Genomic DNA, 27,801 nt, shown 5'->3' with positions numbered 1-27,801 from the left:
CCTCTCAGTTATCTCACCCAATCCGACACATCCACTTCTACAATACTGACAGCACCTGACCCTTTCCCACCCAACCAACATTTTAAGTCACTCATGTCTTGACTTTAATCTCTTTCTAGCCGATTTTCCTCTCTCCTCTCTGTTCCCCTCTGCTGATGCCAGGATCCTTCATTTCATACACTCCTCTTCCTCCCTTCTTGAATGCTCATATGATCCAGAATCCTAGTTCTCGCATATAAAGGGCTCCACAATGATACCCGTCCACACTCATCAGACCACACCTCCAAATACTCCCCCATTCTGTCCATGACCTCTTCCGCTCCCCCACAAGCTCCCCATACTCCTGCCTCCAAGACGTTTCCCAGGTCTGTAGAACTGCCACCAAAAATAAGCCACACCCACCACATTTGTAGATTTCCTGGAAACTGAAGCCGAGACCTTTCCTAGTTGGTTTACCCAATATAGTCCAAGTTTACACACGTTTGTAAAAAAAAAAAAAAAGCACAAGTTTATCAGGAATAACTTTAGGCAGCATAAAACTATGGCTTCTTTTAAATTAAATATTACAGATCACACTTTCAGGACACCCCCCTACACTATTTCCGATATATACTGCTTTCTCATGTAAACCTGTCCTGGCTGAGCCTTGCAGAAATGGGATAGAAGTTCTGAAAACTCCCTTCTTCAATGATGCCTTGAGCATAACATTCTACTGACGTCCTCCTGTCTACCACAGTACCCACCCTCCAATGCCCAGAACAGAGCCTCTCAGCTGCCATCTTTAGGGCTCTCTTCAACTTACCGATGCAGTGTGCATGCTGCATGATACAGATCGTGCAGTTCCACTGTGGGAACGTCGGCACTTGGAGCTCACCTATTCTGTATTGGAACTTTAGACGAACATCTTCGTGACTCACCATTCCATGCTCAGATCCCCTGGTCCCATTGATCGTTGGCTGGTATCCTTGTGCTATGTATCTACTATTCATGTGATATATTATTAATATGTTTGTGAGTGGAATTCCTATCCTTTAAAAGTCTCCCTCTTAGTTATTAGAATTGTGTTGCACTGTGGTGCGCTTTTCTATGCAGAAAAAACCCTACAGCTTCCTGAAAATATGAGCAATTATAGGTCTGTCACAGGAGATTATTACACTTAAGAATTATTTGATAATCTAATAAATATTGTTAGGGATTGGTGATGGCGTGATGACCTCATCAAGCGCATAGTTATAAAATGGTGTTTAGCGAAGAAGATAAGATAAAGTGCGGGAGACGGAGGAAAAATGATCATCCAACGCGGTTACCTTAAATGTTTCCTGATAAAGCACAATCGCGTGGAGGACTGAGAGAAAAGGATTCATACAACAACGTATCGTTCAGGCGTGAGAGCAGCTGGATCAGCGCATTATTGAAGATGAATGTAAACTATTAATTAGGAGAAATTTGGCCATTTTTATTCACAAAATCGGACAGTTTTACTCTCGCTTCTGACATATTTCAGTCTCTGGATATGTTCTATACAGAAAATATTGATTCTCTGGTAAAATTTGACAATTTCGCCAGAATCTTTGGGCTAAAATGTTATATTGAACCTTTCTCGTATTGTTAAACTGTTCTGAACCGTTCTTGAAATTTCTAATCAAATTTGTGTAATTTCGCACAATTTCTATTGATAAGCAGCTATCTGTATAAGTCTGCATCATAAGCATTGTTTCAGGTACTCAGGGACTCAGTGACTCACTTGGGGATTCAGTGACTCAGGGACTCACTTGGGGACTCAGTGACTCAGGGACTGAGGGACACTTTATTAGAATGTGTAGCTCTTGTGAGAGACATTTTGCTCTCTTCAGGAAAACAGATGTTTGGTGTCAACGCACTCGTGTAAAAAAAGACATTATTAATTCTGGGTATCATTACTGTCACTCACACATAATTATATTTACAATAAGTTGCTGTAAGTCTTTGATGATTTTGACTTGTAAAAGATCTAAAATAGCAAAAATCCTATCCAAATCCACCCCGTAGCTTTGCAGCTTAAATTCACATGACTTTTGCAGCTGCTTATTAAGGGGAATACTTTAGAACGGAGTCTGTTATAGAATCAGCCAGAACTATGACCTGTATTTATTTATCTTCGCACACAATTGAGGCAATAGAATGGTGCTTAACGTGCATTATTGTTTTTAGTTATTTCATTGTATTTCACCATTACCATTTGTAAGTAGCAGTATTTCATTGTGTGTTTCTATTGTTGTTAGTTCCCCGTCCCACCGGGGACCTGAGTTGGAGAATCCTCCATGGTGCACGAGCACGGGAGAGTATCTTTCCCACTTCACGGACTCCCCAGCCACACGCCCATTTTGTGGCACAAGGGAGTCCGTGTTCCATATTTATTTTACTTGTGCCAGACTGCAGCCCCTCATGTCATTCTTGAGGGGCCTCCTCCTGCAGTTCTGGTTGCATTTCTCCCCGCACCTATTTATTTTTGGGCGCCCATTATCCCGGAACACTAGGGCCAGGGATCTCGTCGTCAACCTGCTCCTGGCATTAGCCAAACTGGCTATTTATAAGTCCAGGAAGCAGCGTTTGGCTGGGGAGGTATCCCTCACGTGCCAGGCCTTATTCCGGGTGCTGGTGCGCTCCCGTATCCGAGCAGAGTACACCCACGCTGTGGCAACTGGGCAGGAAGCTGCGTTCACTTCCCAGTGGGCCTTAAGCGGGGTGCTCTGCTCGGTATCCCCCCCCATGGTTAAACCCTTTGGCCAAAGCGTTATAAGCCTGAATACCAACGTCAAGGTATACCCACAAATGCCTAACACTAATACTGTGAACCCTCCCTTTTACCTCTGTATGAGGGGAAGCAACTACAGTGAGTCCTGTCCATTCAGCAAATGGCAGAACCAGTTTAGTGTTAGGAACGGCATTCATTTGGTTATACCGTGACGTTGGTATGCAGGATTATAACACTTTGGCCAAAGGGTTTAACTAAATAACCAAGTAATTAATGTTATCATTGAAGTATTTATACTTTATACTTATTACTTTATATGTTTTGTCAATTGGAAGTAGCATTGGGCACCCGTGTCTTTTGTTTGTATACATTGGCCACGGCTCAGTAGCACTCTTTTTGACATAAATATATATGTATATAATGTGGTGGGTGTTTGGAGTTGGAGCGTGCTGGGAATGTGTGTGTTAAGAGATGAAATGGTAAAAAACAAAGCAAATAATTTGTTTCTCATTTTTTTAAAGGCGTCCATCACCTTTTTAAACATGCTACTGCCATTTGGCCGAGTCCATGGCGCGGGAGACCGCGCGGAAGCATCCGCACGGGGCGCGATCAGATTGTCTTAAGGCATTTATTGCGCCCATAGACCGTGCGGGCGCATGCGGGCGGAAGCAGGAGGGGGCGCGCACTGCGCAAGGAATCAGTTGAAACTGATTTCTTGGCGCGAGACACGGGTCACGTGAGCGGTTCCAGCTCCGTGACGCCCCAAGAGCACGCCCTCAACGGCCCGTCCACCACGGCCAGGGAAAGCACCCGCTTACCCACAGCCTCCGCCCGCCTCCGCGTGGGCGAAGGCCCCATGGTCGGGGCCATAGATCTCTTTGGTCCTAGGAGGTACTGCCCCGTTATAGAAGTGTAACCCCCCCCCCCCCTGCCATTCCCCATCCTGCTACACACACACACACACACACACACACCGGATCAGTTACATACATTAAATATCATTATTGAGGTTTTGAGAAATTGAGGACATTGTTCTGTATAAAAGTCGTGCCCGCCAAATGACTTGGAAAGAACTCGGAAACAGGAAATCGTTGCCACTAAGAACCATTCATTCCCTGGAAACCTCTGACATATTTATAGCCCGTCCTTCAGTGTTATCTCAAGGTTTGCAACAAATTGCACATTTCAACAGACAAGCATGTCTCCGTGTTTTACTGCAGTTAACCAGGGAAACAGCCTGTTGGATTTGTCCATTAAATATCCAGTTGTCAAAGTTTTTTCCCCTCTGGAACAATAAGACGGGACAGAACTGGGTTTTTTTTGGAGCGAAAAGACAGAAAATAAAACAGAAAATATAGTCTGTGAATATTGGGTTCGGACTTTGATACCGGGACAATCAGGAAGAGATGAGAAATTACAGTAGATTTTGCTTTTCCATTTTCGGAGCCCAGAATTGCTTACCAATAGCACTTTAACATGATGTCTGAATGACAGCAATAACCACGGTTACTAAACGCAATGGGAAATATCCATCTAATACAATCACAGCGGAGTACAATGCTTCGTAAAGTGATTCTTCTAATATAATATATATATATAGGTGTGTATTTACCTTTTATCAATTATGGAGGGATTAGCGGTCACCAGTTGGGTTTTGGATCCAACATCCTTAGTGTATTCGCTGGACAAAGGAGGCAGGTTGCACCTGTAGATACAAAGCAGCTATATTTTAATATTACCTCCAAACTCCTCTGTAAGCATTGTGAACATCAACACCCAGCCTGCACCGCTGACTTCTGTCCTGTGTATGAGAGATATGTGTCTGTTTATGTGTGTGCTGCATATATAGGTAAGAATATATGCAGTATATATATATATATATGTGTGTGTATAAAGCCATGCCAGTCCTGGCTACTTGTCTGCCCTGCCTGACATGTCAGTCTTAGTAAGTCCAAAGCATTGTCAGGCATACTCCTGGGTTTCCCCCACCTTCGGGCAGCCTCTCTGAGTGACAGGGGTGGAGGTGGAACTGGGTCTGTGTGCAGCACAATCCGGGTGCAGACCTTGTGCCCTCCCTATCTGTGCTAGAGAGGAAGCCATTCCAATTTATAGTCAGTTCTAGTCTCTCCCTCAAGGGATTGAGACGGGCGCTCAGGGGGCTGAGGAGAAATACCACGCAGGCAGGAGAGGCCTCAATTATGATAGAGAGCCCAGGTGCATCCAGAAGCTTGGGATCTGCCCCAGTGACTACATCGCTGTAATATCATCGGCAGTGGATGAATAAAGAAGACCCTGTTTTATATACCTCTGCCGAAGTCTACAGTCTATTGGGTGGGGGTATGCACAATGTATTTCACAGTGGGGACTGTCTCTAGCTAAGTTGGAGCCTGCTGTGGATGGAGGCTGAGTAGAACACAGCCTGATGACAACCAAAAACCTGTCCTGTTCCCTACAACATCGCGGAAGCTCCTGGAAGCAACAGATACAAAGCACCACACCACTGGGAGCAAGGGACAAATCTCCCAGAGGGGAACGGGGGGGGGGGGGGGGGGAGGAACAGTGCTACAGTACATCTATATACAGTATGTCTGACCAAATTTGTGTGTGTGTGTGTGTGTGTATATATGTCACTTCCTCTCCACCCTTATCCCCCCCCATGTCACCCACTCTGTTGTTCCCATATCACTCCCTCTCAAATGTCCCCCTCTCACTCCCTCCCATATGTCACTCACTCAATTTAAAATGGTTTGTCATTCGCCTGCATTATTGATGCCAGGGCCGGATAGTAAATACATCCTTCAGTATATATTCCACTCCAATGCACGTCAGTATATGAGGATAATGAAACCCTGAGGGCGGGAGACAGATCCTCCCTCTGTATCAGTTACATCTTGTCATTATAGGGACATTCCCCTGGTAGTTTCTCTGTACATATACTGTAACGAGGGCTGACACTGCTTCCTCCTGCCAGTGTTAGTTACAGGCGAGCTTTAAGGCAGCGGTGGGGCTTTAGTTTATTTTAAAAATGTATATTCTCCTTTGCTGCTCCAGTCCTTTAGTATAGATCAGGGGTGGCCAACTTCAGTCGTCAAGGGACACCAACAGGCCAGGTTTTCAGGCTATCCCTAAGGTGGCTCAATCAGTAGCTCAGGCTTTTAAAGAATATCTCTGCTTCAGCACAGGTGGCGCAATCAGTGGCTCAGTCTTCGACTGAGCCACTGATTAAGCCACCTGTGCTGAAGCAGGGATATCCTGAAAACCTGACCTGTTGGTGACTCTTGACGACTGAAGTTGGTCACCCCTGGGTTACACCCTCAGGTAGCCTTCTGTGTGCTGTGTAACAGAGGTGAGTGAGAGTGTAAACGGGGGTTAGGGCATTCTCCGATTATCTTGCTACGTTGCGTTCTCTTCTCGGGGACACGGAGCTCCGAGAAGCTGAACGTGCACGAAGACACGAAGAACGTGCGCGAAGACACGAAGAACGTGCGCGAAGACACGAAGAACGTGTGCGAAGGTAAGCGGAACGTGTGCGAAGGTAAGCGGAACGTGTGCGAAGGTAAGCGGAACGTGTGCGAAGGTAAGCGGAACGTGTGCGAAGGTAAGCTGAACGTGCGCGAAGGTAAGCTGAACGCGCGCGAAGGTAAGCTGAACGTGTGCGAAGGTAAGCTGAACGTGCGCGAAGGTAAGCTGAACGTGTGCGAAGACACGAAGAACGTGTGCGAAGGTAAGCTGAACGCGTGCGAAGGTAAGCTGAACGTGTGCGAAGGTAAGCTGAACGTGTGCGAAGGTAAGCTGAACGTGTGCGAAGGTAAGCTGAACGTGTGCGAAGGTAAGCGGAACGTGTGCGAAGGTAAGCTGAACGTGTGCGAAGGTAAGCTGAACGTGTGCGAAGACACGAAGAACGTGTGCGAAGGTAAGCTGAACGTGTGCGAAGGTAAGCTGAATGTGTGCGAAGGTAAGCTGAACGTGCGCGAAGGTAAGCTGAACGTGTGCGAAGGTAAGCTGAACGTGTGCGAAGACACGAAGAACGTGTGTGAAGGTAAGCTGAACGTGTGCGAAGGTAAGCTGAACGTGTGCGAAGGTAAGCTGAACGTGTGTGAAGGTAAGCTGAACGTGTGCGAAGGTAAGCTGAACGCGTGCGAAGGTAAGCTGAACGTGTGCGAAGACACGAAGAACGTGTGCGAAGGTAAGCTGAACGTGTGCGAAGGTAAGCTGAACGTGCGCGAAGGTAAGCTGAACGTGCGCGAAGGTAAGCTGAACGTGCGCGAAGGTAAGCTGAACGTGCGCGAAGGTAAGCTGAACGCGCGCGAAGGTAAGCTGAACGCGTGCGAAGGTAAGCTGAACGTGTGCGAAGGTAAGCTGAACGCGTGCGAAGGTAAGCTGAACGTGCGCGAAGGTAAACTGAACGTGTGTGAAGGTAAGCTGAACGCGTGCGAAGGTAAGCTGAACGTGTGCGAAGACACGAAGAACGTGTGCGAAGGTAAGCTGAACGCGTGCGAAGGTAAGCTGAATGTGTGCGAAGACACGAAGAACGTGTGCGAAGGTAAGCTGAACGTGTGCGAAGGTAAGCTGAACGTGTGCGAAGGTAAACTGAACGTGTGCGAAGGTAAGCTGAACGTGTGCGAAGGTAAACTGTACGTGTGCGAAGGTAAGCTGAACGTGCGCGAAGGTAAGCTGAACGTGCGAAGGTAAGCGGAACGTGTGCGAAGGTAAGCTGAACGTGTGCGAAGGTAAGCTGAACGTGTGCGAAGGTAAGCTGAACGCGTGCGAAGGTAAGCGGAACGCGTGCGAAGGTAAGCTGAACGTGTGTGAAGGTAAGCTGAACGTGCGTGAAGGTAAGCTGAACGTGCGTGAAGGTAAGCTGAACGTGCGTGAAGGTAAGCTGAACGTGCGTGAAGGTAAGCTGAACGTGCGCGAAGGTAAGCTGAACGTGCGCGAAGGTAAGCTGAACGTGCGCGAAGGTAAAATGAACGTGTGCGAAGGTAAGCTGAACGTGTGCGAAGGTAAGCTGAACGTGTGCGAAGGTAAGCTGAACGTGTGCGAAGGTAAGCTGAACGTGTGCGAAGGTAAGCTGAACGTGTGCGAAGGTAAGCTGAACGTGTGCGAAGGTAAGCTGAACGTGTGAGAAGGTAAGCTGAACGTGTGCGAAGGTAAGCTGAACGTGTGCGAAGGTAAGCTGAACGTGTGCGAAGACACGAAGAACGTGTGCGAAGGTAAGCTGAACGTGTGTGAAGGTAAGATGAACGTGTGCGAAGGTAAGCTGAATGTGTGCGAAGACACGAAGAACGTGTGCGAAGGTAAGCTGAACGTGTGTGAAGGTAAGCTGAACGTGTGTGAAGGTAAGCTGGACGCGCGCGAAGGTAAGCTGAATGTGCGCGGAGACGCAGAACATGAACTGCTGCCAGGTGAGAAGCAGGAACATAGCAAATCAATGCACTGCTGCCAGGAACAACACCAGCACAGTGAGTAGCGCAGCACTCCCAGGAGGGAGGGAGATGCAATGCAGAGAAATGCCGCAGAGGTCTTCCCGGCGCCCCAGGGGTTAGTAAAGGACGGAGGAGGGTACTCTGCCTTACCGCATGACAAAGTCCGCCTGATCTATCTGTTTTCCACAGCCGCTGTTCTTCAGGATCCCCCCGTTCCCCACCACCGAACATTTCTTCAGGGGAAGCTTGAACGGCGTATCCTAGGGACAGAGACAAGCGAAGCGCTCAATGAAAGGGAACAGAACATGTGCAGTGGACCCCCCCGAAAAGCAAGGAGGGCAATTAGCAAGGCAGGAGCAAACACAGCCGAGAAAAGACGAGCGGTGCTTTGCATTACATTTTGTGTTCCCATATTTGCATCAGTTTGGCAACTCGAGATTTTGATTAAGGGCCCAGTGTGTTTTACTAAAACAATCAGCCCCCTAACAAGTGTTCGGGCAGGTATATTTATTACAATATCTCTCTGTCATGTTGTACTCCTCTGTGAGAAGGGCATTCAGTGCCGGGGTAGCCAACTCCAGTCCTCAAGAGCCATGAACAGGTCAGGTTTTCAGGCTATCCCACCTTCAGCACAGGTGGCTCAATCAGTGACTCAGTTAGAGCCACCTGTGCTGAAGCAGGGATATCCTGAAAACCTGACCTGTTGGTAGCTCTTGAGGACTGGAGCTGGCCGCCCCTAATACAGTGCATGTATATGCAATGAATCGCCAGCCCCATTTACAGATAAAAGGTTAACAAATCTAGCATGTATGTATGTATGTACAGTATGCATGTACAGTATGTACAGTATGCATGTATGTATGTATGTACAGTATGCATGTATGTATGTACAGTATGCATGTATGTACATTATGCATGTATGTATGTATGTACAGTATGCATGTATGTATGTACAGTATGCATGTATGTATGTATGTACATTATGCATGTATGTATGTATGTACAGTATGCATGTATGTATGTACAGTATGCATGTATGTATGTACAGTATGCATGTATGTATATACAGTATGCATGTATGTATGCACAGTATGCATGTATGTATGTATGTACAGTATGCATGTATGTATGTACAGTATGCATGTATGTATGTACAGTATGCATGTATGTATGTACAGTATGCATGTATGTATGTACAGTATGCATGTATGTATGTACAGTATGCATGTATGTATGGCGCCATCCAGGTACACAGCGCGTCACAGCAGAAATACACGTTCCATAATAATATAACACACAATGGGAATAAGAGCTTGAGACATAAAAGTAACATTAGGAAAAGGGACCCTGCCCCGAAGAGCTTACACTCTAAGTGGAAAGTGGGATTTCACAAGGAATGTGACATCATTAAACACAAAAACATACCAGAAAACAGCTTGTTTCTTTACTCTGCGCTTGGAGGGTTATTACTTCTGCATTCAACATTTTAATCTAATTATCATCATAAAATAAGTACAGCTATACTGTACACTGCACGGAGAACACATGCAGTCTAACAACAGAAGAACGCAATAGAATACCGTTAGATGAAGTGCTGGGGTAACTTTACCACTTTATTGCACAAAAACCCTTCATCGGGGTAAATACCCAAAGGTCAGTTAAATCTGGGCTTAAATAGGCAACGTCCGCAAGCTTTCCTGGGTATCCCCAAAAATAAATACATGCAAAACCAGCGGTCACTGGTTATCTCATTAGCATAGGATTAGCGCCATGGGAAGTCAGCGCTGCCTTGTGTTAGCACCAACATAGTGCTGAGCCGGCCTCGCCCGAAGGCGCGTTACTCCCACGCAGACCCGGGATAGGTGTTTCATTAAACTAAGAAACGAGGAGACAGGAGAGGAAAAGAACCCCGTAACCAACAACATGATCTTCCACTGAGCCAGACCCCGGAACAGCCCTATATCAGGGCCTGGGTGCGGGTAACGCCACCTTTATCTCTGACCTAACTAACATAACGTTAAATCCCTGCAGTCACTATACCGGCGCTCTGGGGATCGGCGCCGTTACAGGTAGGGTTGCCAGGTGTCCGGTTTTCACCCGGACAGGCCGGTAATTCAGTTGCCTGTCCGGTATAAAGTCGGAGGTAACACCGGACACATATGTGTCCGGTATTCCCATTATTGCGGCGGTGGAGGGCTGGCAGCGCTAGCGAGAGGGCGGCGCGACGGCAGGCAGTGCTGAGACTAGTACTGAGACTGGAGGCGGGGGCGGGCAGCGCTAGCGAGAGGGCGGCGCGACGGCAGGCAGTGCTGAGACTAGTACTGAGATTGGAGGCGGGGGCGGACAGTGACCGGGCAGGAGAACTCGTGAGTCTGTGCAGCTTGTCCCTGATTGGAGGAGCGGAGAGCCAATCAGAGGACAGCGGGGGCGGAGCCCACACCCCGGCGGCCCAGAGAAGTCTGTGTCCTTCCTGGAAATAAGGTAAGGACACAATTTGAGGGGCAGGGTGAGATGGTGAGAGGATGGGGGTGAGATGGTGAGAGGATGGGGGGGCCAGGGTGAGATGATGAGAGGATGGGGGGGCCAGGGTGAGATGATGAGAGGATGGAGGGTGAGATGGTGAGAGGATGGGGGGGGCCAGGGTGAGATGATGAGAGGATGGAGGGTGAGATGGTGAGAGGATGGGATGGCCAGGGTGAGATGATGAGAGGATGGAGGGTGAGATGGCCAGGGTGAGATGATGAGAGGATGGGGGGGCCAGGGTGAATAAAAAAGATTGAAACAAAAACAAAACAAAGATCCCGTTAGCACTTAGCGATACGTTAACTGAAGTTAACAGATCGTTAAGTATTTAGCGGAGTTTTGAGGATCTATGCCATGGAATCAGGGCCAGCCATTGGGCACGGTGGTTGCCTTGGACCCTGCGCCTTCAGGGGTCCCGCGCTCCCGCCCCCCGTCGGCGCCAGGATACAAATTCCGCCCAACGAGAGAGAGGAGAGCCCCCAAACTGGCGCAGGATCGTACCGCTGCTCACCCCAAGGTAGGGAGGGGGTGTCTGTAGCTGGGCAAGCGTTGCCCTGACAACGTGACATCATTACGCCGTGACGTCATGACACTGCAGGAGGAGGGGCCCGCTGTTGGCACGCTGCCTTGGGCCCGCCAAAGGTAAGGCCGGCCCTGTTTAAGTGCAGACATGATGGATGTGGGGGGTTTCAGTGAAACCACTGTCCTATCCCCCACACCAAACAAATAGGACAGTTACGTTACCAATTCTCTTATGAATATTTCATCCCCATTTAAGTGAACATTTTCCTTCTTTGAGTTCTGTTCTTCTTGTCAAATGGAACATTATGTGTCTCTATCTTTTGAATCGCTCGTTCTCCTGCAGCTTCTGGGATTATAATTACTTCCAAACGAAAATGAAAAACTGAAGGGGAAACTTTGCCTGTGGAAGAAATGATCACAAAAAAGTCATCCATAAAAAAACCCCCATACTATCAGGCAGAAATGGTGTCCCTGACAAGATGGAGGCTTGGAGATTCTGGCCTTTATTTTTACGCTTTCACTCTCCAAAGCATCAGGTTACCCAGGAAACATTTAAAGTTAAAAAATAAATATATATATACACACACACTTCAAAAAAAAGTTTTGATGATTAAAAGATTAAAAGATTATCTTTTAATTTGTGGTCAGTTTCAATCCTTCGTTTTGAGTCTTAGGGCTGGGACCCGCTGCGCCCGGCGGCGCGGACGGCCGCGTGAGCGTTCCCCACCAGCAGGGGAATCCTCCAGAGCCGGTCCCAGTCCCCCCTCGCTGACGGCTCACTACGCGCTGTGACGCGTCAGCCGCCACGGGATTCAAGAAAATGGTGATCCCGAGCGGCAACGCGTCACGTGGTGCGCTGATGAGCCAATCAGCGGCGGGGGCGGGAGCTGTCATCAGGCAGTGTGTGTGTGTGTGTGTTTTTTGTGGCAGAAGGGGGAGGGGGCTGCTTACCTTACAGCAGCCTGCAGCCCGAGCCCGTGGAGGGAGGGGGAAGTAACGGGTCCCTCCGCTCAAGCCACGCACCCCTCCCACTCCCGTCCCGCTCCCTACAGACCGCAGATCGCGGTCTGTGTCTGTCAGCGCGCCGCCTGTCTGCAGTGCGGGTGCGCTGACTGAGGGAGCGGGGCCTTATTCATGGGCCACTGCCCTCTCTGGCAAACAGAAGTGCTGTGCAAACTCTCTATTGCATTATTGTAAAAAGTTAACAAATCTATATAAAAGTCCGTCAAATTCAGAACTAGATATTCAATTATATTTATCTATTTAAGCAAAATTACAAGTATTCTTTTGATCCTTGTGCCCCTTCTGCTGCTCGTTCCAATTTCTGTACATGGGTAATTATGGCTTAAACAAGATGCCAGAAATATTGTACTTTAATGATAATTTAAGCCTATTTGGACAGACTTCCCCTCTTTGTTTTGTATTCCCTTTCCACTTTCTGTACCCCTTATTTTATAATATATGAAACTTCCTCAACAAACTCAAGTAAAAAAAAAAAAATTATTATTCTTTAAGTGAGCACTGCCTAACAGAGTCTCCCTCCTCTTCCAGAATCCGTATTTAGGGCGTTATTCTACGTACACCGAAGCGTCTGTTCAGGAGGTTTTCAGTCAAAGACCCCCCCCCCCACTGACCTAAATGGTGATTTGGGGGTAAACAACACCCCAACCCGCTGCTTTGGACATTATAGGCCCCTAGTTGGATGCTACTGTATATAAATATACGGTTATGTGGTCCTGAGTAGCCAAAATGATGGCAAAACAATGATTTCTGTCTGTGTTTAAGATCAAATAGAGACAATAAAACAAAAAACCCTCAGGTCTCAGGCAGTTTCCCCGATTTTGGGGGTTTTGTTTTCCCTTTTGTGTGCTGGGGACTAAGTATATTCTTCTGTATAAACACTTAGGAATATTTTGTCAACAGTAAATTGATTGAGTTGTTCCCACAGAAACCCAAAACACGTGAGGATGTTCCTCTAACTACTTCCTTTAGTATGATGTCAGTGTATTTCTGTGATGTCACTCAGTGCTGCCGCCGAGCAGCACAGTGATTATACTGGAGAGCAGGCAAGGAGGCGTGGCCGTGAGCGGTTCGCCCTCATTGGCTGGAACCGCTCACGTGACGCGGCCGTTGCCAGCCAAGAACAAATCTGCAGTTCGCGCCAGGAGACATCCGCCCTGCAGCTCCACGCAATGCGCACGCCGCAGCAGGTATGTCCGCTGTGTAACACCCGTGGAGTCACGCCGCCCTCGGCGTGCTCCCCACTCACCGGCACCATCGCCAGGTCCCCCCGCGCCGCCAATCAGCCTCCCTCCAGGCCGCCCGTTCGCCGCCGCACTAAGGCGCGCGCGCGCACGCCCGCATCCTCCAAATAGTGCCGGCTCTGGGCGCGCCCCCGGCCACTCGCTCTGAGGCGCGGCCACACACTGATGCACGCTCCAGCCTATTAAAGGCACGACTACTCCGAACCTCTGGCACCCGACCTTGGCTTACGGCATCGACTACTCCGCTCCCGACCTTGGCTTACGGCATCGACTACTCCGCTCCCGACCTTGGCTTACGGTAAAACGACTATGTTCCTCTCTCTAACCCCGAACTTGGCTAACAGTACCTACGACTACCCGTACCTCTCCTGCCCCGGCCCGGATAGCCAAGACTACTCTACACTCAAGACGTACTCTCGTGGCTGTGGGTGGCGTAATATCCTTCCCACCTCAGCACCGGGGTCCCGTCTGGTTTGTGGTGAGCACAGCGTGACACGCTGCTCTTGTTTTTTAAGTTGTTGTTCAGGCGCGTGGCGCCACGTGCGGTTTCCTGTATAATCACGGCCTAAGCCTTGCCTAGAGCAGGGGTACTGAACTCCAGTCCTCAAGCCCCCTCCCCCCGTCAGGTTTTCAGGTTATCCGAGCTTCAGCACAGGTGGCTCAATCAGAGGCTCAGTCTAAGACTGAGCCACCTGTGCTGAAGCAGAGACTGATTGAGACACCTGTTAAAGCAGGGATATCCTGAAAACCTGACCTGGTGGGAGGGGGGGGGGGGGGGGGGGTTGAAGACTGGAGTTGAGCCCCTTGGCCTAGAGATTGTGTCTTCCAATTCCCTGACTACGTCCTTTGACAGGGTACAATACATCCTGCACTCTGCTGATGTTGTCATAGGGACATTGTGGCATACAGCCAGAATAGAGGGAACACGTGACACATGGGGGAGAATTGAAATGCCAAGGCAAAAAATATAAACATCAAAGAACTTACTAAATAAAATTGGGGATAATTATATTTCTTCACAAACGCAGAGAATACTGTCCAGACACTGTGCTCGACACAATACAAGTGACATTTCTAGCGGATTCTCCATGTTTTCGCACTCTCGCCGCCCGGGTAAAAAGCCCCGTGGTATTTTCTGCTTGCAAACATGGAACTCCCTCTCCATTTCCGAAGGTAAAACAAAAAGGTAGATTCGTTAAAAATAAATAATAATAATTGAGATGTTGCTCCACATGTCACTGTATTTGCTTCATTCCCAAATACCTGCGACTTATTTTCTTTCTAAATATATATATGTATTTGCAGTAATGTTGATTTCCTAGTAAAAGGTGATTGTGGTATGTTGGACACGGTTACCAGGCTCCACGCCCATGTCTGTGTCCAGAAATATATCAAGTCAAACCATGGCTGATTTAGCCTTACATTTAAACGACGCCATCTTTGGAACCTGCTTCTCTTGTGTCCGTGTATCAAGGCACCTTCGCTTTGTGTGATTGTGTGAGGGACCTGGAGAATGCTTTTCTTGAACTTTTCTGTTTAGATAGAAACCCAACAACATATTACATCTTGACCCTATGACTCTTAATTTATGGCGTCACAAAAAGTTAAATATCCACTGATACTATCCAAAAAATATTTTGTGGAGCCCTTGCAAGGGTGCACCTTAAAATAGGTTTTATCAAAATAACATTCTTCTTCTGGAACCAGTGTGGGCAACTCCAGTCCTCAAGGGCCACCAACAGGTATGATTTTCAGGATATCCCTGCATCAGCACAGGTGGCTCAATCAGTGGCTCAGTCGAAGACAGCACACCCTGTGCTGAAGCAGGGATATCTTGAAAACCTGAGCAGTTCTGTTCTGGACAGATTCTCATTAAATTTGCTCCTCCAAGAATTACAAATCTGACTTGCAAATCCAATATAAAAAAAATATTACATAATCTACAAGGCCAGAGGTCGTAACGAGTAAGCGAGGCGTATGAATGTGTTACAAATTTATACAAAGTGTAGCTTTGGGATGGAGCTGTGTGAGAGATTGGCACATACTGGAAGCACAGTAGATACATGTTAATTGGTATTTGATGTGATATGACAAAGTATGAGCTTTATACAGTATACTGGGAATAAAAAGGCTAATTAGAACTACAGAAAAGAGAAATTTGCAAGCCAAATTAGGTCAAAGCTGTTACTTTGATGCAAAGCCGGTGCATTTTAGCAACTACACTATCGGTTATTTTCTTGAGGAAAATATGGTTTCACAACCTAAATTTCTGCTACTATGTCAGAAGTGCGCAAACTGGGGGGCGCAGTGTTTACAAAGGCCCCGCGCTGAGCGCGCGAGGCCTCTGTATACTTAATTACCAGGCTCTGGTCACGCGTCTCTATGACAACGCGGCATCAAATGGCGCCCGTTGCCATGGAGACGTGACGTCAAATGATACCGCGGGTCACATGACCCCACAGTGTCATTTGTCGCATCATTAGATGCGAGGGGGGGGGAGGGGCGACCAAGGAGGGAGCAGGTAGGGGGGGCGCAGGCGCGGGGGGGGGGGGTTGCGCACCGCTGTTCTATGTCATGGAAGAAATAACTGAGGGATATATTGTACAGTACAACGTTTGGATAATGTCTTTGTAATATGGCTTGCTATGGGGCTTCATTACATTTTCCTATATCCTACGTATCAGCACCAAAAACGTGTCTTGATGCATCGCACCAACTTTGCTCCCAAATTGCATCATATTTACCACACTTGTCGCTCCAGTTTCTTACATAAAGCGCCGATTCTTACGGAAGAAAGTGAACGTCACCTCGGGCAGGCATATCTTTCCCAACAAAGTCACTGATAACATCTCATTACAATCCGCGTCACGTAACGCCTTCCTAACACCTCCTAGTGTAACTCTCGCCACAAAGCGACCGGCACGCACGGCACAAACGCTGCAGCGAAGTCCATGATGCATTGCACAGCGAAACGCAAAATGCGCCAATAATGCTCCTAAATTGCCAAATGTATGTGGGCGCCAAAGTGACGTGTTTGACTTGGGGCGAAGAAATGCTGCAAGCTTCTAACATCTGCTGCAATTAACCTCTTCAGTGCTGAACGGTCTAGCAATTACTAGTTACAAGTCTCATCAGCACTGAAAAGGTTAAGTTGCCTGAATAAATATATAAGTGTAACGGTGTTTCCCTCACCCGGTGGGAGATTTGGCCATTACAGCGTGTGTGGTGCATGCTACTGTACCTGTTGGTAAGCAGGAGGACTGAGTCGTCCGCCGACGGTTGTGGGGACACAGCACAGGTTTCTGGGGTACATACCCCACGTGGTTCTCTAGCAGTGCAGCGCCTCCATCTGCCGCAGGCTCCAGATATATGGAGGCGATCTCCTACTATACAAATACTTCCTCTCCTTCCCCAGTAAGATCACACACCAGGCAGGAGGTATATGAACAGGAACGGTTTTATTGGGGTCCACACTCACAAGCACAGCTGTGGCCTGCCCAATTGCAGTCTCTGAGTCGGCTACCCAGCTGTAGGATGGTCCCTGGACAACCACTATATAGTTACATAGTTACATAGTAGATGAAGTTGAAAAAAGACGTACGTCCATTAAGTTCAACCTATGCTAAATTTAGACGACAGATACTTTATCCTATATCCGTACTTACAGTATATTGATCCAGAGGAAGGCAAACACACAACCCCAGAGTCATATCATCCAAAGATAACTCATAAGGGGAAAAATTAATTCCTTCCTGACTCCAAGAATTGGCAATCGGATTAATCCCTGGATCAACATCCTTCCCATGTATACTTATTTGGTATATCCCTGTATACCTTTCCCATCTAAAAAGATGTCCAACCTTTTTTTGAACAAATCTATTGTATCTGCCAACACAGTCTCCATTGGTAATGAATTTCACATTTGAACTGCCCTTACTGTAACTGCCCTTACTGTAAAGAACCCTTTCCTTTGTTGCTGGTGAAATTTCCTTTCCTCCATGCTTAAGGGATGGCCCGAGTCCTTTGTGCTGCCCGTGGCATGAATAGTTATTTTGAAAGCTCCTTGTACTGTCCCCGAATATATTTGTATATAGTTATCATCCCCTCTTAGACGCCTCTTTTCTAATGTCAAAAATTCTAATTTAGCTAGCCTCTCCTCATAAGTTAGATTGTCCATCCCCTTTATTAATTTGGTGGCTCTTCTCTGCAGTCTCTCTAGTTCCATAATGTCTTTTTTTAGGATTGGTGCCCAAAATTGTACTCCATATTCAAGGTGAGGTCTTAATAATGCTTTGTAAAGGGGCATAATTATGTTTACTTCCCTTCCATCCATTGCTCGTTTGATGCAAGATAAGATCATGTTTGCCTTTGCAGCTACTGCATGACTTTGGGCACTATTGCTAAGCCAGCTGTCTACAAGCACTCCTAAATCCTTCTCCATCAAGGATTCCCCCAATTTAATTTGTAATTCGCCTTTTTATTCTTGCATCCCAAATGCATAACCTTACATTTATCTGTATTAAACCTCATCTGCAATTTACCTGCCCACGTTTCCAGTCTCTCCAAGTCCTTCTGAAGAGAAATTACATCCTGCTCTGATTCTACTACGTTACACAATTTAGTATCATCAGCAAAGATGGAGATTTTGCTCTCGATGCCAACCTCAAGTCATTAATAAACAAGTTAAAAAGCAGGGGTCCCAGTACTGATCCCTGAGGTACTCCACTCACGACTTTAGCCCAACCTGAAAAAGTTCCATTTATGACAACCCTCTGTTGTCTGTCCTTCAACCAGTTTTCTATCCTGGTGCATATATTATTACTGAGTCCAATTTTCTTTATTTTGTACACCAACCTCTTGTGTGAAACTGTATCAAAAGCCTTTGCAAAATCTAAGTAGGCCACATCAACTGCATTACCCTGGTCTAAATTCCTACTTACCTCCTCAAAGAAACAAATAAGGTTAGTTTGGCATGATCTACGGGTCAAGGGACCCTGCAGCTGTCCTAGCTCTTCCTTGACAATCTAGCAGAGGCAGGGGAAAGGTTCACACTCACTCTCCCCCGAGGGGAAGAGGAACAGAGAAGGCCCAATGCTCAGGCACGCTGCTGTGTGACCTGCCTCTCTCAAGTGGGGAGAGGCACTACTCAATTTGGGCGGCAATCACACTTAAGTACAGCCAGGAGGAGGGCATCAGGACTGATCCAGGATTGGATATGCTCAGGCCTAGTTCCACCTCCTCGCCCTGTCACCAGAGTACTGCAGGGAATGGGGAAAACCCATGATTACTACTGGCAGGCCTGCTCTTACCAGGGCTTACTACTGCCAGTGAGGGTAGACTGGTAGCCAGAAAACCAGTCCTAGCAACATAAGTAACCCACATTATTTTAGGAAATTCACCCAACTGGCACCAGACCCACTGTATGACGGAGATCCAGGAGTCACCTGCCAACTAACCCTAAGGCTGTGATAATGGGCCAAACCTGGGTTTCTATTTCAATTTGCTGGTCTGTTAGGAACTTTGATTTTATAGAGTAGGTTCTGATAAAAGATGAGCCTGAATCATTGACCTGAAGTTAGCTGGTTGCTATGTGAAATAGGTATGCAAAACCTCTATCACACAGGCTTCCTGGAGTCCAGCAGCAGATACTGTATGCAAAACCTCTATCACACAGGCTACCTGGAGTCCGGCAGCAGGTACTGTATGCAAAACCACTATCACACAGGCTACCTGGAGTCCAGCAGCAGATACTGCATGCAAAACCTCTATCACACAGGCTACCTGGAGTCCGGCAGCAGATACTGTATGCAAAACCTCTATCACACAGGCTACCTGGAGTCCGGCAGCAGATACTGTATGCAAAGCCTCTATCACACAGGCTACCTGGAGTCCAGCAGAAGGTACTGTATGCAAAGCCTCTATCACACAGGCTACCTGGAGTCCAGCAGCAGATACTGCATGCAAAACCTCTATCACACAGGCTACCTGGAGTCCAGCAGCAGATACTGTATGCAAAACCTCTATCACACAGGCTACCTGGAGTCCGGCAGCAGGTACTGTATGCAAAACCTCTATCACACAGGCTACCTGGAGTCCGGCAGCAGGTACTGTATGCAAAACCTCTATCACACAGGCTACCTGGAGTCCGGCAGCAGGTACTGTATGCAAAGCCTCTATCACACAGGCTACCTGGAGTCCGGCAGCAGATACTGTATGCAAAACCTCTATCACACAGGCTACCTGGAGTCCGGCAGCAGGTACTGTATGCAAAGCCTCTATCACACAGGCTACCTGGAGTCCGGCAGCAGATACTGCATGCAAAACCTCTATCACACAGGCTACCTGGAGTCCGGCAGCAGATACTGCATGCAAAACCTCTATCACACAGGCTACCTGGAGTCCAGCAGCAGATATTGCATGCAAAGCCTCTATCACACAGGCTACCTGGAGTCCGGCAGCAGGTACTGTATGCAAAACCTCTATCACACAGGCTACCTGGAGTCCGGCAGCAGATACTGTATGCAAAACCTCTATCACACAGGCTACCTGGAGTCCAGCAGCAGATACTGCATGCAAAGCCTCTATCACACAGGCTACCTGGAGTCCGGCAGCAGGTACTGCATGCAAAACCTCTATCACACAGGCTACCTGGAGTCCGGCAGCAGGTACTGTATGCAAAACCTCTATCACACAGGCTACCTGGAGTCCGGCAGCAGATACTGTATGCAAAACCTCTATCACACAGGCTACCTGGAGTCCGGAAGCAGATACTGTATGCAAAGCCTCTATCACACAGGCTACCTGGAGTCCGGCAGCAGATACTGTATGCAAAGCCTCTATCACACAGGCTACCTGGAGTCCAGCAGCAGGTACTGTATGCAAAACCTCTATCACACAGGCTACCTGGAGTCCGGCGGCAGATACTGTATGCAAAGCCTCTATCACACAGGCTACCTGGAGTCCGGCAGCAGGTACTGCATGCAAAACCTCTATCACACAGGCTACCTGGAGTCCGGCAGCAGATACTGCATGCAAAACCTCTATCACACAGGCTACCTGGAGTCCAGCAGCAGATACTGTATGCAAAGCCTCTATCACACAGGCTACCTGGAGTCCGGCAGCAGATACTGTATGCAAAGCCTCTATCACACAGGCTACCTGGAGTCCGGAAGCAGATACTGTACGCAAAACCTCTATCACACAGGCTACCTGGAGTCCAGCAGCAGATACTGTATGCAAAACCTCTATCACACAGGCTACCTGGAGTCCGGCAGCAGATACTGTATGCAAAACCTCTATCACACAGGCTACCTGGAGTCCGGCAGCAGATACTGCATGCAAAACCACTATCACACAGGCTACCTGGAGTCCAGCAGCAGATATTGCATGCAAAGCCTCTATCACACAGGCTACCTGGAGTCCGGCAGCAGGTACTGTATGCAAAACCTCTATCACACAGGCTACCTGGAGTCCGGCAGCAGATACTGTATGCAAAACCTCTATCACACAGGCTACCTGGAGTCCAGCAGCAGATACTGCATGCAAAGCCTCTATCACACAGGCTACCTGGAGTCCGGCAGCAGGTACTGCATGCAAAACCTCTATCACACAGGCTACCTGGAGTCCGGCAGCAGGTACTGTATGCAAAACCTCTATCACACAGGCTACCTGGAGTCCGGCAGCAGATACTGTATGCAAAACCTCTATCACACAGGCTACCTGGAGTCCGGAAGCAGATACTGTATGCAAAGCCTCTATCACACAGGCTACCTGGAGTCCGGCAGCAGATACTGTATGCAAAGCCTCTATCACACAGGCTACCTGGAGTCTAGCAGCAGGTACTGTATGCAAAACCTCTATCACACAGGCTACCTGGAGTCCGGCGGCAGATACTGTATGCAAAGCCTCTATCACACAGGCTACCTGGAGTCCGGCAGCAGGTACTGCATGCAAAACCTCTATCACACAGGCTACCTGGAGTCCGGCAGCAGATACTGCATGCAAAACCTCTATCACACAGGCTACCTGGAGTCCAGCAGCAGATACTGTATGCAAAGCCTCTATCACACAGGCTACCTGGAGTCCGGCAGCAGATACTGTATGCAAAGCCTCTATCACACAGGCTACCTGGAGTCCGGAAGCAGATACTGTACGCAAAACCTCTATCACACAGGCTACCTGGAGTCCAGCAGCAGATACTGTACGCAAAACCTCTATCACACAGGCTACCTGGAGTCCGGCAGCAGATACTGTATGCAAAACCTCTATCACACAGGCTACCTGGAGTCCGGCAGCAGATACTGCATGCAAAACCACTATCACACAGGCTACCTGGAGTCCAGCAGCAGATACTGCATGCAAAGCCTCTATCACACAGGCTACCTGGAGTCCGGCAGCAGATACTGTATGCAAAGCCTCTATCACACAGGCTACCTGGAGTCCGGCAGCAGATACTGTATGCAAAACCTCTATCACACAGGCTACCTGGAGTCCAGCAGCAGGTACTGTATGCAAAGCCTCTATCACACAGGCTACCTGGAGTCCGGCAGCAGATACTGTATGCAAAGCCTCTATCACACAGGCTACCTGGAGTCCGGCAGCAGATACTGCATGCAAAACCTCTATCACACAGGCTACCTGGAGTCCGGCAGCAGATACTGCATGCAAAACCTCTATCACACAGGCTACCTGGGGTCCGGCAGCAGATACTGTATGCAAAACCTCTATCACACAGGCTACCTGGAGTCCGGCAGCAGATACTGTATGCAAAACCTCTATCACACAGGCTACCTGGAGTCCGGCAGCAGATACTGCATGCAAAGCCTCTATCACACAGGCTACCTGGAGTCCGGCAACAGATACTGTATGCAAAACCTCTATCACACAGGCTACCTGGAGTCCGGCAGCAGATACTGCATGCAAAACCTCTATCACACAGGCTACCTGGAGTCCGGCAGCAGATACTGTATGCAAAACCTCTATCACACAGGCTACCTGGAGTCCGGCAGCAGATACTGTATGCAAAACCTCTATCACACAGGCTACCTGGAGTCCAGCAGCAGATACTGCATGCAAAACCTCTATCACACAGGCTACCTGGAGTCCAGCAGCAGATACTGTATGCAAAGCCTCTATCACACAGGCTACCTGGAGTCCGGCAGCAGATACTGCATGCAAAACCTCTATCACACAGGCTACCTGGAGTCCGGCAGCAGATACTGTATGCAAAACCTCTATCACACAGGCTACCCGGAGTCCGGCAGCAGATACTGTATGCAAAACCTCTATCACACAGGCTACCTATAGAGTCCGGCAGCAGATACTGCATGCAAAACCTCTATCACACAGGCTACCTATAGAGTCCGGCAGCAGATACTGTATGCAAAACCTCTATCACACAGGCTACCTATAGAGTCCGGCAGCAGATACTGTATGCAAAACCTCTATCACACAGGCTACCTATAGAGTCCAGCAGCAGATACTGTAAGTTTTAGCTCTTGCGTGCTCCCAGAGTGGAAAAAAAATAAAGAAAATTGGTAGCATTTATTGGAGGTTTACATTCTATTTTTGCTGTACAAAAACCTTATAAAACTTTGTGATGCAATAATATTTTGTAAATCAATTCACCAAAAGTCTGAGATGTTGACAAGTTTAAAATGAAACAAAAATACATAATATACATACACACACATATATATATATATATATCTCAAGTGAAATAAGATGAAGGATATGCAAATTAATACATTTCTGTATACTTGATCTAACAAGTTAATTTCCATGCAAATGAAGTAATATTCATATCTAGAAGCTTATTAGAGATGCATAATATATGCAAATAGCACCATATTTTTTTTGCTTCTGTCTGCCAAAACTGAAGAACTAATTTTCTGCCCTGAAACATTCTGCCCGCCATGAAATCAGTAAATTGGAGAAAGACAGGAATAAAATAAGCCAGCAAAACTGAAAAGCCAACTTTCATTTAAGTGCTAAAGTCTTCAATTCTAGTAAATCTTGCACTATGGCCCAGGGTGGCCGAACGGCCTTCGAGCAAAGGCATATTGGCTTAGACCAGTTAACGCTTCCTGATATTCAGAGCCTCGCTGATTATCGGGCACTCACACTCATTGTTAGCGACAGGAGACGGCACTTTTCTGGTCTGGAACATCTGAATCTCACCGGTTTGGGTCCTCTGGATTTACTGAGCAGTTCCCAGGCTTCTCCCACATTAATGTTGATTTGAATGAGCCTTAAGCTACTCCAACATTTTGCACCAGTCAAGAAATCTGGGCCCATGTCAAATGCAATAAATGAAATACAGGTATTTTGGAGCAGATTATGCTTCATCACTAAAAATCAAACTTAATTGGAATTAGACTCTACATTTTATACTAGTTAATACTCATTTTTATAATAGACTCTACTAGCAAATAAATGCATGTAACCCCCCACCCTCCCACCCCACTTTGGGTACTACTAGTTAGTAAAAGGGGTTAACAGCCTTAATGGGTTAGCTGTGTGGGATCACTCAGGTTAGTCCCCTCCCCATCATGTGATGCAGGATGACTTGCAGAAAGGATAGCCACTCCCCAGTAGGTTTTGTGATCAGTGATGTAGATGGAAGGATATATATAGCTTCCCTGAATGTTCTAGAACCAAGTTCCTCGGGAGTGGCAGTTGGAGAGGGCCTCGCTGTAAGTCATGTAAATATGTGGAAGTGTATAGTTATATGTACTAAGAATGTCTTGTCATCTTTATTGATTTCAGTTAGGGAAAGTTCTCATTTCTGGAAAAGGCGTGTGAGCAAGTGCTTAGCAGGAGTTCTCAGGGTAGTTGCTCCAGAGCTTAATACGATAGGCCCCTCCGAAAGAGCTTTAGTAAAGTCCCGATCCAATATGCATGGGCGAGGTAAGCAGCATACAGTGACGGGATATTGATCCTCGAGTGTACTCCCACCACTGTGGCCCCCGTGAGATGGGGTATTATTGGTGTTATGCAGGGGATTGACAATCTAACCAATACTAAGGGACACAAGCACCTCCCAATTGTAGGAGTGAGAGCTACCAAGGGAAGAAGCACAGAGTAACCATATTATTTGCCACTAGTTAATTTCTGAAGTGAAGTCTGTTTTGTATGTGGAGCATGATCAACGGATGTGAATGAAGCTCTCGTTTGTAATATAAAAAATTCCTGGCGCCATTCCTTATTCTATCTGCTTTTCCACGCCCAGTCCTGGCAAGGTTTGAGAAACTGAGTACTGCCATGTATATAGTACAGCTGATGTAAACTTCCTTAGAGCCGGGCAAAGAGCGTTTATATAATTTAACAGAATAGTTAAATATTAAAGCAAAAATACTGCTGAAAAACACAAGGCATTAAGCAAACTACAGTATTGGAAAGTTTCAATGCCTATGGCACATATTGCAACATTGCTATGAAACGAGCCTTCTTTTGTATTCATGTAGTATTACCTAGTGAGCACCTCACTTTCAGTACTTAAGCAGTATTGGGGTAATTTTTGTGTTGCTATGAAAAGAGCCCCACTATTTACAATAAATCCTATGCTTTACTCTCTTACAACTTTGTTACTTTTATTTATTTTTATTATATACACATTATTACGCTGCTTACAGGTTTCGTTGGTCAGTATACATTAATACAGTAAGAACCACTGACTATAGGGCAAGGGGTAGATTTCAACTGTTATCATAACTGCCTTTATACTGTACCATATAATACACAATATCATGCAAAGCTATCCATAGCAATACTGTATTTTATCATCAGAATCATAGTATCAGAGCATCTAATTTCACCCTTTAAAGTTAGTGACTAAGAAACGCTTTTTTTTTTTTAGACTATGAAACTATATATTTATTTTTTTACCTAAAAGGCTGATGTCATAAAGTACAGTATTTATTCAATTACATGTTTATACATGAATATCTATAAAGGAGAAAAAAACGCTCATCCATATATGTACTGTATGTGTAATCATGTAAAAAACAGGTGCTCAGAGGGGAAAATAACTTGTATAACAGAGTTGATCCCAAGAGGATGCTGACCTATCAACAGCACTTATCTGGTAGATCACTGTTAGTCCATTCATTGTACTCCAGCATTGAGTGCTCTTTATATGAGGGAGTCTTTCTGATGTTTATACATGAAGAAGAGACGTGAGGTTTTGGAAAATCTGTACACTCTGTTGGAAATATTTCAACCTATGACACACCACCTACAGGTCACGGCTCCTGGGACTTTGCAAAGATACGAACAGGCAACAGTGACATTATTACTACAATTACTGCATTACTCTCGTCCCACCCGACAAAGAATTGCAATGTGTGGAGAAGAACAGGAGCTGAATATACAAAACCAAACACCATTCATTGTTATTAAAGATCTCCAGAAAACGGAGTTCAGTAGAAATCCATATTTAGTTATATTAGAAATATTTTGACTCACAAAATTTAGATTTGAGTAATCAAGGTAATGGGAAAAGGGGTTCCCCCCCCCAATTAACAGTTTTTTTTTAACGTGGCTTAAAATAAGTAATCTCCTAACAAAATAGTTCACAATCACACAACCCATAATAATTCATCATTTAATAAGATTCAATTAGCAATTCTTCCAGAGAGCAGTGAGTGATGTTACAGCGTGAGATCATATTTCTCCTGCATTTTTTGTGAACAAATTTAAATGTACCCTACTCATTTTATTCTGTCATCCATCTTTCCTTATGTAATTAGGGTTTTACTAATGGGAAAATGAGAGCAAACGACAGTCACTCAAAAAGAGCAAGCCACAGTAATTAGCAGCCAATGTATTAGACTTCATTACAATTTAATGAAGAACCTCATACTCTATCTTCTTTAATGTAAGATTTGTGATGTGCCAGTGCTTCAGGGCTAAGAGGTCAGTCCACTCCATGATAGTTTTAGATGAGGTTGATGAGGTATAATTGATTTATATACAACTGGATGGTGCAGTAAGTGAGAGCATCTCATATTTTTACCTTCTACTACTAAAGCATGTGTATTATATATGTAGCCATGCCACCTGTGGCTACTAGTCTGCTTCCCTCCTGGCAGTAAGCCCTGGTACAAGCAGGCTGCCAGTAGTTGATATGGGGTTTTCCCCCACCGAGGAGCTGCACTTGAGTGACAGTGGGAGGCGGTGACATCAGGCCTGGCATGACCCTCCTCCTGGCAGCCCCAAATTCAGTAGTGCCTCTACCCACTTGAGAGGGGCAGGTCACACAGCCAAGATCCTTACAATTGGGCTTTCTCTGGTCCTCTTCCCTCCGGGGGAAGAGTTAGTGTGGACCATACCTCTGCCTCTGCTAGAGGGGTGGAGAAGGGCTGGGACTGCTGCGGGTGCCCTTGGCCTGTACTGAAGGTCCAGAGAACATCCTTCAGTGGTAGCTGAGAGTGACTGTTTTGGGTAGAACCTGACGTGTACTGTGCTGTCTGTAGAGAGACAATAAACCGTTCCTGTTTGCATATACCTCCGGCCTGGTGTGTGATCTTACTGGGGGGAGAGGTAATCGGTTCTACCGTGGGAGGTAATCTTCAGTTCCCTGGAGCCTCCGGCAGATGGAGGCGCTGCACTGCTAAATAATATGTAGGGTATGAACCCCAGAAGCGTAGTCCTGTGTTCCCACTACCACCTGTGGTAATCCGTAATGGCCAAATCTCCCACTGGTGGGGGGAGACACTGTTCCATATATCAACAATGTTAAGCTAGGCATTTTGTTACCCCAAATAGGGCATAGGAACACACTCAGTTTCTTCAAGTACTACCATGGGTGGCATGGCTTCCGTATTGATTGAGGATCACAGGCAGGAACACCGAATGAGACGGGCGCCAGTGGACTTGTGGGAATAATAGTGCTGGTTTAACAAGCAATATATTGCTTTGTTTTGCACCGTTCTGTATCTTGATAAGGAGCCAAAGAAAGTCCGTAACGTCGATCCTTTAATAAACCAGCACTATTATTCGCACAAGTCCAGTGGAGTGTCATCTCATTTTCTGTTCCTGCTTTTGTTAGCACATTGCACAAAAAAAACACTATTCAAATGTATGGAGGACAATTAACTTTCTTCTATAGGGCTGTATCCAGATATTATTACATACCATATACATATGTAGCCCCTGCTACAAATATATGTATATTGTAGACAATACATAATCTGCTCCACCTATCACATGGTGCAATCAATAATAAGCGAGGTTGTCTCTGCTCTGCCTGGCAACACGACCGACTGGGGATATGAGATTAGATCAGAAGAAAAACAGACAAACTGTCAGTTTGAGAGACACAGAGGGAGTC

The 27,801-nt window shown here is 46.8% G+C and overlaps 1 protein-coding gene across 3 annotated transcripts in view; it reads right to left on the bottom strand.

Annotated features, from left to right (window-relative positions):
- The window catches only part of ST8SIA1 (ST8 alpha-N-acetyl-neuraminide alpha-2,8-sialyltransferase 1), a 111,326-nt gene that overhangs the window by 7,595 nt on the left and 75,930 nt on the right, over nt 1-27,801 (bottom strand). For all 3 annotated transcript variants that reach the window (XM_075602916.1, XM_075602913.1, XM_075602915.1), the window contains exons 3-4: nt 8,311-8,420; nt 4,347-4,439 (exon numbers count right to left, since the gene is read on the bottom strand). In XM_075602916.1, coding sequence (XP_075459031.1) covers nt 4,347-4,439; nt 8,311-8,420 — 203 coding nt within the window. The remainder of the gene's footprint in view (nt 1-4,346; nt 4,440-8,310; nt 8,421-27,801) is intronic.

Source organism: Ascaphus truei, chromosome 5 (genome assembly GCF_040206685.1).
Source record: "Ascaphus truei isolate aAscTru1 chromosome 5, aAscTru1.hap1, whole genome shotgun sequence".
Lineage (NCBI taxonomy): Eukaryota > Metazoa > Chordata > Amphibia > Anura > Ascaphidae > Ascaphus > Ascaphus truei.
The sequence above is the reverse complement of the archived record's forward strand: the minus strand, read 5'-3'. Positions and strand labels throughout refer to the sequence as shown.